We start from the raw sequence: 11,459 nt of genomic DNA, 5'->3' as shown, positions 1-11,459 counted from the left end.
GTGTCAATGTTTCTTCAAAACCCTGTTTGACTGAAGAAATTTACCAAAATTTGGCATTTAAATACGGCAATCTGCCAGATAAATGGATTTTTGAGCTGGAAATATTAATTATTCTTAAGAATTATTTAAAAATTTATATTTATTTTCTTAGTGTGGTTAACAAAACAGAGCTGCCAGGCTTATTTATATCAATAATTATTTAAGTTTATTGATTTGTTAATCAATTGCTAATGTCAATATTTCTTCAAAACCATGTTTGACTGAAGAAATTTACCAAAATGTGGCATTTCAATGCGGCAATCTGCCAGATAAATGGATTTTGGAGCTGGAATTATTTCAAAATTTATATTAATTTTGTTAGTGTGGTTAACAAAACAGAGCTGCCAGGCTTACTTATATCAATAATTATTCAAGTTCATTGATATGTTAATCAATTGCTAGTGTTAATGTATCTTCAAAACCCTGTTTGACTGAAGAAATTTACCAAAATTTGGCATTTCAACACGGCAATCTGCCAGATAAATGGATTTTTGAGCTGGAAATATTAATTATTCTTAAGAATTAATTCAAAATTTATATTTATTTACTTAGTGTGGTTAACAAAACAGAGCTGCCAGGCTTATTTATATCAATAATTATTTAAGTTTATTGATTTGTTAAGCAATTGCTATTGTCAATATTTCTTCAAAACCATGTTTGACTTAAGAAATTTACTAAAATTTGGCATTTCGACACGGCAATCTGCCAGATAAATGGATTTTGAAGCTGGAATTAATTTAAAATTTATATTTATTTTCTTAGTGTGGTTAACAAAACAGAGCTGCCAGGCTTATTTATATCAATAATTATTTAAGTTTATTGATTTGTTAAGCAATTGCTATTGTCAATATTTCTTCAAAACCATGTTTGACTTAAGAAATTTACCAAAATTTGGCATTTCAATGCGGCAATCTGCCAGATAAATGGATTTTGGAGCTGGAATTAATTCAAAATTTATATTAATTTTGTTAGTGTGGTTAACATAACAGAGCTGCCAGGCTTATTTATATCAATAATTATTTAAGTTTATTGATTTGTTAAGCAATTGCTATTGTCAATATTTCTTCAAAACCCTGTTTGACTAACGCATTTTATCAAAATTTGGCATTTCAACACGGCAATCTGACAGATAATTGGATTTTGGAACTGGAAATATTCTTCATTCTTTAGAATTAATTCAAAATTTATATAGATTTTCTTAGTGTGGTTAACATAACAGAGCTACCATGTTTATTTATATCAATAATTATTCAAGTTTATTGATTTGATAATCAATTGCAAGTGTCAATGTTTCTTCAAAACCCTGTTTGAGTGAAGAAATTTACCAAAATTTGGCATTTCAACACGGCAATCTGCCAGATAAATGGATTTTGGAACTGGAAATATTCTTCATTCTTAAGAATTAATTCAAAATTTATATTTATTTTCTTAGTGTGGTTAACAAAACAGAGCTGCCAGGCTTATTTATATCAATAATTATTTAAGTTTATTGATTTGGTAATCAATTGCTATTGTCAATATTTCTTCAAAATCATGTTTGACTTAAGAAATTTACCAAAATTTGGCATTTCAACACGGCAATCTGCCAGATAAATGGATTGTGGAGCTGGAACTACAGTACGAACAGAATCGAACCGGTCTCGGCACCCGGCTCGGCACGGGACCCGGCGGGGTGCGCGGGTCGGGGGAAACCTTTCCGAGTCCGAGAAACCGAAGAGACTCGGCGCGATCGATATTTGGCCGGGTGCCGTTCCGAGATAGGGACCCGGCGTACGATTCGGACTCGGCGTCGGGAAGGTTTGGGGTGGTGGGAGGATACGAGAGAGAGGGTAGTTACTTCGCGCCCCGTTTGATGGCGCGCGAGAATGACGGAAGAGAAAAATCAATACTTTTCTATACAAAATCGAAGCTACTTTCGCGGCAAAATGATTCGATTTAAAAAAATTATTTTAGTTTTAGATACTTATATTTTAAATGTTAATTTGCAGATTCCAATTAATAAAGGAACAATAAAAGGTTTTTTTTAATAATCAATTAATATTTCATAATTTAAACAAAGTTTTATTAGTTGTTTACGAAATAGATAATTTAAATTATTGTGGGCGTTTCGGTAAAAGATTGATTAACTCATAGTGACTTATTTAAGTTGGTTTTTATATTTGGCGTTTAGTTAGTCTTATTCAAGTATATGTGCATTCCTTAAACGTTTAGCAGAATAGGTGAAAACGTTAAATTGATTAGTCTTAGCTTTTCAATTTAAGCGACACGTAATCATGTTAATTAACTTAATCAAAGTATAAAGTAATAGTGAGTTTTCACCCGTTAGGAAACGAGCAGAAAGAATGCCTACCGCGTTAAGTGTGAGTGTAATAAGGCTATGCATAGACTGCTACACCTGCTTCCTAGCTGGGGCGTAATCTCCTTAATATTTGAAATTATTTTCATCGGTGGCAAAAAAAATAACATTTTCCAATAGCTACAAGTTTATTTGTTCGCCAGAACCTTATCATTTTTTAATAATTATAAATATATAAACGTGTTTATTCCGATTAAATTATTTTATTTAAATATCATTAATAAATATGAAAATAACATATTAAAAATTCAATTCGTTTCTATTCGCGGCCATTTCTTTGTCGCTAATCGACATCCCGGTAGATCCTAGTGGTTCTAAATGATGTGTATAATAATTTAAATATTATCAGTTAATTTCAATTGGATTAACAGGTTTCATGCGCCTAGAAAAGGTATCGAGGGAGCTCGTAAGAGTGTAGAATGTTCGCGATAAAGCTACGTCTACACTCCTACACATTTCACGCTCTCGGTTTCTTTATCTTTAGTCGCTTAACCTGATGAATATTCATATTCTTGAAATAATAGGCCTTTCTGTAAAGTATCGTGTCCTTCCTGATCAAATTTGGCTCTTACGCCTTTGCTTTTTACTTTTACAAATTTACGCTTGAATATAAATGGCCCGTGCCTAGATTATTCCGATTAAGCTCAGTCTTGTGACGTCAAGTCTTACTTTAATACGTTTATGTTCTATTCGTTTTATTTTATAGAAACATTTCTTAGAAACCGAATGATTTATAACTAGTTCATTAGAAATTTGAAAAATTTGGGGTGAAAAACGACTTTGAAATCGGTGAATTATCCCGTAAATTGAGTAATGGAACTGTAACGTCATAGGACGTCACCGATGATTTTAACGGCGGATAAAAAAATTACACCCAAAATGGCGGCCATGGCCTAAGCTACGGAGTGCCACTACTCTATCGCGTAAACTCTCGCAATTCCAGTTAGCGTCCCATATTTTCAGTAACATAGCGCGCAATTAGCTAACCGATTTTGAAGTTGAAAGAATAATAAAGTGACGCACGTGGCTTTTCTGGGCCACGTGTATGGCGCGTGGAGTTGAAACCGACCAAAGATGCCTTTTTCCTAAGAATGGAAAATTCCAAAGGCGGGAAGCGGCTTGTCAAAGGAGCGGGTGAGAGAGAGGCAGTGAGAAACAGCGGGCGGTGACTGCGACCACGGAAAGACGATAAGGGAAGTGCCCCTAAACAACAATCCGACCTTCGTCTTTCCCTAAACAAGCGCTTCTTTCGATTCTTAGAAAGCGACTAAAATTTCTATTGTAAATTTTGTTATTCCCTAGCTTTCGGCTTAGCGATAGTCTTCCTTGACATTTTTACGATGAGAAATATACATTTAACTGCCTATTTTTGGTTCCACGTCATTTGTCATACCAGAGTTTGGGAAAGGTTTCGAATATTTTTAATGATTGTTAATTTTTCTACGCTAAATGAGCAATTTTCAAAGACGTGTGATTTGACTTTGATATTTTTTTGCCCTGTGCTTATTAATTTATTTGAGTTTAACAAAACAAAGACCTAAAAATATTGGACACTATAGAGGCTCTCTTTTGCCCAATTGGAATTATTTTTAAAGGTTTTCGAAATAATACAATTTTAAATAATTTTAATATAAAATAAAATTTAAGTATTTCGCGGAACTAGAATGACACTTATAAAAATTAAACGATTTGGGAGTAAATGTTTAACTGGCGACGCTTTGTGACTTTTATATCGGGCCCACGGCGCCGGCGGTCCCCGAAGGAGAAGGAGCCCAAAAACGCTTCCGAATAACATATATCGAGTTTCGTTGGGCGGGTCCCAAAGGACGATAGTTGCGCAACTGCCAACGCTTATGTCGTTTTTCATTAAGTGTGATATAATTTATTGTTAACATTATATTCATTTCACGACAAAACGTCACTATACGCATTTATTTTCAATTGACCGATGTCAAGATGACGTTTTTGCTCTACATTAGGAGGTTTAGTAGGCTAATTTATATCCCAGCAAGGAAACGCAATTTCACGACCAAAATGATTTTCGAGATCGATAGATTCACTTTAAATATAATTTTAAAAAGTCTAGAATTATCACCTCTAGTAATGTTCATCTAGATATCTTGATCTAAAGCTGCCTTTTCACGCTTGCTTGTAGCGGGTACAAAATCTGAAAAACCACTCACTCTAAATGGTTTTTTGATAAGATATATTTCGCTTATTTAATTACTCACTAACAAGCGTGAAAATGGGGCTTTATATAGGTGATTTTCAGTTAACTTTTCGAAATAATGAATTCGATTAACCGACGCAACGAGTTTTTAGTTCCAATGGGCCTCCGATACTTGGTACGCCATATATATTTAATTATTTTCTGGTCAAAGGAAATGGGACCCCAAAAGATAGCACCACGTAAGCTGATTGTAAGTGTCCATTGTTAAAATTTTCGTGACAGGCCTTGAAGACCTTTGTTAGGTCATTGAATAATTAAATTTTACCCTCCTAAAATTACCGTTGGTAGGGTTCTTTCTCAGTATATCTTTTGAGAAGGGTTTAAGCCATTCCTATAACGAGTACAGTTAGAAAACGTCCTTACTTCCTTCTCTCTATGAGAGGAAGGATCGACGGGCGGCCCGCGCGAGAGAGCGCAAGGAACCGGAAGCAAAATGGTGGCTTGAGATTTAAGGTGCCTCTAAGAAAATGTCTTCGGCTTTTTCTAGTAAGAAATGGAAGTTTTCTATTTGATTAGAATACAAGTACTACGTCTCAAGTGATCCTGGTAGGAATTAGACTTAAAATAAATCGAAAAAAGCAAATTAGTATATATTTGATAATTTGTTTTATATATCGTGATACAAAAATAAATCTAAATTTTTCTATAATGCGGTCGAACATCATTGTCAAAATTAAAAAAGAACATGATATAAATTGCAATCACTTAACAAAGAAAATATTCCCATTTCGTATAATGAAAAAGAATATCAATTTTACTATTTGACTAAAATAATAAATTGTATGGCTAAATCTATCAATTTCATCAAAAAGGCGATTTGAAAACTCCTTTCCAAACCAATTGATCAATAAGAAATCAAAACTACGATAGCGCACTTTAAACAATGAGAACGTTAGCGATATATGTTTGACATTTCCATTAAAATACCGAAATGAAATCATTATATAATCTTTAAATTTCATGCTTTAATTTTCACCAAAAATATTTTATTAAAATTTATTTAATATAATACACAGATTATTTTCGAATATTTTCCAAAAAACTCACATTTTCTTTCAATAAAGCATCATTTAAAAGGAACAGTATTAATTTGAAACTACGCAAGTAAATAAATTATTTGAATCAACGATATTTTTGCGCACAATAAATGAATAAATAATAGTGTTCTAAACAACTATTGTTGGTTTGAAAAATAATTAATGCGCAAATAGCCTCAAGTAATATATTTGTAAGAATACATAATTTTAGGAAAATACAATTGCCAATAAAGAAACATCATACATAACATAAGTTTAAAACTCTTAACATTGATAAAAGGACCGAGCCAATGGCATGTTCATATCATACTGTGAAAAAGACAAAGAGAAGAGGCACCGATGGTCAAGAGAATGACAACTTTTAAAAAAACGTGAAGCTCAAAATACCAAAAAAATTTGGGGTAAAAACTTCAGCTTTGAGGAATCTAGGCCTTCTTTGGAAAATAACTATTAAAGACAAATAGTTTCAGCACCTTGTTTTTCTTAATATGGCTAAGCTTAATTCCACTAATTCGTTGGTATTTTAACTTCTTCGCACTTTTATACGTCATAATGTATACTGCTGATGAAGCTTAAGCACTTTCGAAAGAACAAATTAATATTACACTGTTTAACTTAGAAATATAACGTTATTACAAATAGTTAGTGTCTGCGTACTCTTTCCTACAAGAATATTTAGGCACGCAAATGAACATGAAAAAATTGTGATGTTATTTAGACAAAACATAATTCAAATGTTTTCTGAATTTAAACAATTTTTTAATTTTTAATTTAAGCCTAAATATTTAAAGTAGGGTTGTCGTTCGGGGTAGGGTTATTATCTACTGTGTGCATTTTTAATTTTTCATTCAGTTGATATCTAGTTTTTCTGTTAATTCTTTTCAAACATTTTTTCCAATTATTAAGTTTTTCGTCTTCTCCAACCGGATAAGCGATAAAGGTTAAGCATTTAATTTTTTGTAATTTATTTTTATAAATATCTGACTCTTTTGATTTCATTTCATCTTCAGAAATAAGTTCAATGAACAAAAACCTCGCGTATTCCCAGGGATGACAACTTGATTTTTGACATTTTTCTGACAGTAATTTCAAACTGTCAGAAAGTTGGTCAAACGTAAACTCAATTTCCAGATCGTTAAATTCTAATCGAATTTGATCGATTTTGCCAGCCTTCTCCCTGACATATCTCTTAGATCTCGACATGTCACTATTAACACTAGCTACATTTTGGCTAGTAGAACCGGTGTCAAAATTTAAATTTCTGGAAATTGAGCTTACGTTTCTAATGGGAGTGCTAATGTTTTCGTTCATTAAACTTACGGTGAAGTTAGCGGATCTAGGGGTGTGATTTTGGGGGATTCTGCTAAACCTCCTTTGAGGAGTGCTGCAATTAAGGATATTTTGAGAAAACATTTCTAATAACTCTTTTTGGGCGGATAATATTTTATTTTGTTCTTCCACAAGTGCATTTGTTTTTTTTAAAGTTTCCGTGAGGTCTGTCACGGCTGCCGTTTGACCAAGAGCGGTGCTTTTTCTAGTTTTTAAATCTTCATCAACTTCGGCTAATATTTCAAAAAACTTTTTTCTATCCTCCTCCTGATATGCGCACGCGATGGTTTCGGCTCTGATATCAACATTAAGTGGTACGCTGTTAACTTTTGGTAGGATTATCTTTTCCTGCTCCGGCAAATCTACATTGTTCGGTAGATTTATTTCCTTCGCGAGAATCTCCCCCGATTTGTTGTAACAGGCATCTATCACCACTGAATCGTTAAAAATGCCTTCCATCTCTAAATCTATTCCATCTCTAGGTCCCCTTCTTTTTCTTTCTTTGGAGGTGGATTTTGGTTTTAAGTCTATATTTGGTAAGCGCTTTAGTTTCAAGTTTTTGTTGTTTTTTGTTATTTTAGAGCGTTTAGTAGAATTCACATTTTTTACGTTACTCTGTGCTACGCTACAACTATTTTTTCTTTTAATAGCCTGCCTATTTTTTGGGGGTTTTAAAGATTTTATCTTTTCATAAAATACTTCTTTATTTTCATCTAAAATCATTAAGGATCCATAGTAATCATTAATTACCACTAGGCCCTCTTTTTCTTCATTATTATTGCGTTTTTTTTAAACGTATGTTACCCTATCACCTTTCATTATTTGTTTAAATTCAGTGCGTTTGATAATATTAGCTGAGTTTCGCTTTTCTGGTAGTCTTTGTTCTTTTAAAGGGTAGCAGTTACCTGAAAAAGACAAATCATAAATGAAATACGGATGGTACATAATACAATCGAACGTTTTATACTATATTGCTTTGCTATTGAATGTACTTTCTTTTCGTAATTTATATTACAAATAGAAATAAAGTTTAGTGAGACGTTAAAACACGCTTTAATTTCTCTAATATATGAACTTGTAAGTCTCGATTCGGAAGAGCTACATGTATTTCTTCTTCTTCTAGGATTGAAAGTTTTTAAATCTACAGTTGACTGACTTAAACACTATTAAAATAGAAATTGTACTCTACAAATATATCGTAATATTTAAGTATTTTTATTTACCATTTTTATGTTTTGAACAATTGATAATTACTGGGTTTAATTGGCGCTACATTTTATATTATCTAAGTGCTATTTATTTTACCTTGAAATATTGGTGTTTATTATACGCCGCGATAGTTTTAAATTAAATTTATTTACCATTACCCTCTGCGGTCACTTAAACATAATATTTCACTGTAACAAAACGGCCTTCACCGATAGTTCATTTACTAAAATCCTCACAATCAGAAAAATTTTATTTTTTTTTGAAAAAACTTACTTTTTAAAAACTCTCCAGTTTGGTTTCCTTCCAATTCAATAAATCTGAGTTTGATTTTATCGACATCAACTAAATCTTCAATTTTTGCTTTATAATAGAAGCCGTAGTCTTTATCTAAATAAAGGCAGTTTTCGCCTTTTGTAAAATTCCATGTTGAAGCCATTGAGGAAAATACGACATGAAACGAGCACTACGGTTGGAAATTATCGAATGACCTAGACCTCGGTAAAATTTCTTCCAAGCTCTGACAGTTAATGGGTCCCTCGAGAGCTTTCAACCCTTTTAGAAGGGGGGTGGTTCGGGGTATTCCAAAGACTGACCAATAGAGTAGTTTTTTCGTTTCGACTGAATCGTACATACTGTGTCCTTTCTCTTTTAAACCAGCTAAATCTTAATCAATACAGAATGTCTTAATTTTTCTCAAACACAAGTCTTTAAACCTCGCTGCGGATCAGTCGTTTTTTTGCTAAGTAGTGATTTTAAATCAAGAGAGCAATCTTCGTTAGTTTAGATTTTCAAGTACGATTTTGCGTTGATACTTTAAAATGCCAGCGCGTTACGAGGAGAATATTAAAAAGCGAATTTTAACTTTATATCGATACGGGGAAAATGCGATAAAAATCGCTAGTATAATAAGTAAAGAAGAAAATAAAAACATCAGCGTGAAAGGGGTGCGTTGGGTGTTGTATAAACAGCGGATGTACGGCTCCATCCAGACATTGCCGGGAAGTGGTAGAAAGGGGAAAATTACTCCTAAAAAGAAGGAATTTCTTAACTCAAAGATCAGAGGAAAGGACGTCTCATCGGCGAAAGAACTGGCCGAAAGTTTGAAAGAGCAATTCGCAATAACCGTTTCCAGAACAGCGATCAACAATACCCGTAGGCGTTTGGGATGGAAGCGGCAGAAAGGGGTGAAATACACGCAGATGATCCGAGAAGTGAACCAAAAAAAAAGGCTACATTTCGTAACTAAACTTATGTTTGCATCGCCGCCTGAAACATTCGATGATGTCATTTTCACTGACGAGGCTTCGATATACCTCTTTGACGGAAGTAGGAAACGCATCCCATATCGGTTCCGAAATGAACCACTTAAACGTGTTCCAGTTCCAAAACACCCGTTCAAGGTCAGTATATTTAGGTCCTGTAGAATATGGTCGGGGAAATTGTTAAATAATATTTGGCCCGGTAATAAAGGGTTTCGGGGCCCTAAATTAAATAATTGGCCAGGTAGCATAAGGATAGGGGGTACTTACTGAAGCTCAGCCTAAGGGCGCGGTTTGGAGTTAATCCGCCACCTATTAGTTCCCTTGTTAAATTGATGTATGTACAATTCCTTTCAACAAATGCCTGATATATTTAGGTACACATTTGGGCTGGAATTTCAGCGAGAGGCCCAACCGTCGCGTACATTTTTGCTGGAATTATGACGTCGGAAAAATACCAGCAAATTTTAAAACAGTGCTTAGTTCCGTTTATCGAAAAGGTGTACCCCGACGGCCATCGTTTTTGGCAGGTATTGACTCTTACTTATTGAAAAATTGTTCTCGTTTAAAATCATTTAATTTAATTTTAATTATTTAACTCGTTTATAATATCGTTTAGGACAATGATCCCAAGCATACGAGCGAATCAACCAAGAAATTCATGAAGGATAATAACATCAACCATTTTCCAACGCCACCAGAATCACCGGTGTGTCATTTTTATGAAAAGGAAATCTTGCTTGTTTAATTTTAATTTATTTGTTTAATTTAAATATTTAACGAAATTATCATTTCAGGACCTTAACCCTATCGAAAACTTATGGGCGGACTTAAAGGACTTCATACAGAATAAAGTAGACCCGAAAAATAAAATTGATTTACTGAGAGCTATTCGGATTTATTGGAAACATTTATCAGTGGAAAAATGCCGAAAGTAATTAAAGTATACATTTTCCCCCACATTGATGCCAAGAAATCTGATCTTTAATCAAAACCAAATACTAAGCCCAATTGCCTGCCGATTAGTTTGAACAAGAATTGATCTATTTATATTTAGAATGTTTATATTCCGTCAGTCGGGAGACTCGGTACGCATCATGGACCAAGCAAATGTGTAAAGGGGGCGGGGGGTGTAAAATGCGGCGTTCTTATTTTAACGCATCACCCACACTTAAGTTTTAATGAACCAATGATGTTCCGCCCGGAATTGACTGAACTTTGAGGACAGGAGCCAGGTTCTGGTTAAAGAGCTGCAACGGGAATGAAGGTAAAAATCGGCGGAATATAAACATTTTATCTGAGAATAAAAAGATCCATTCTTGGTTTGATCCTTAAAATAAGAAGGCGCTCTAGACCTGAAATCAAGATGGAGCCGGAAAAAGGCGAGGCATCGGTATAACAGCTTGGCAGTAGAGATAAAAACTGCAGTCTCAAGTTCTTCCTTACGTTAATCGGTTCTTGGTGATTATAATAGATTCACACTATTGAAAAGTTATAAACTAAAATCTCGCAAACCGATATGTAAATTTTATTTTGAAAGGGGTCTTTTTCTATTTAATAGCTCCTGTTATATTAATCGAATATGTAACGATAAATGAAAACACATTAATAGGTTTGAAAACACAACAATGAGATAATTTTCTTTTTGCAGATTCATTAGCCATCAAAACAAAGTTGTCAAAGAGGTGTTTATGGCCAGAGGAGGCCCTTCAGGATTTTGAAAATGTTTCAGTGATAATTTTATTCAATTCAATTCAATTATTTTATTAAATATATCTTTTAATGTTACATGAGTTATTTTTTATTGTATATACCGTTTAAAAATGTGAACAATATTATTTTAAAAACAAATTATCAAAAAGCTTTCGCTATTGTAGTTTCAAAAACAGGTAACTCGAAATTTTCTTTACGGATTTTTTCCAAATGAGCAATTCAACCTTCGTTTATATGCTTTTATATTTCTCCAATGTTTATAAAGCATTTCTTAATACTATTTTTCT

General features: G+C 33.4%; 1 protein-coding gene across 1 annotated transcript; it reads left to right on the top strand.

Annotated features, from left to right (window-relative positions):
- Positions 1-9,171: 9,171 nt before the first annotated feature.
- On the top strand, positions 9,172-11,180 carry LOC149921991 (uncharacterized). The gene is made up of 4 exons (XM_090162203.1): positions 9,172-9,600; positions 10,079-10,168; positions 10,257-10,393; positions 11,111-11,180. The coding sequence occupies exons 1-4, from the start codon at positions 9,172-9,174 to the stop codon at positions 11,178-11,180; spliced, it is 726 nt and encodes a 241-aa protein (XP_090018329.1).
- The last annotated feature ends 279 nt before the right edge of the window (positions 11,181-11,459 follow it).

The sequence above is a fragment of the Leiobunum rupestre genome, chromosome 11 (assembly GCF_980474605.1).
Source record: "Leiobunum rupestre chromosome 11, qqLeiRupe1.1.hap1, whole genome shotgun sequence".
NCBI lineage: Eukaryota > Metazoa > Arthropoda > Arachnida > Opiliones > Sclerosomatidae > Leiobunum > Leiobunum rupestre.
This window is presented reverse-complemented; position numbering and strand designations above follow the sequence as displayed.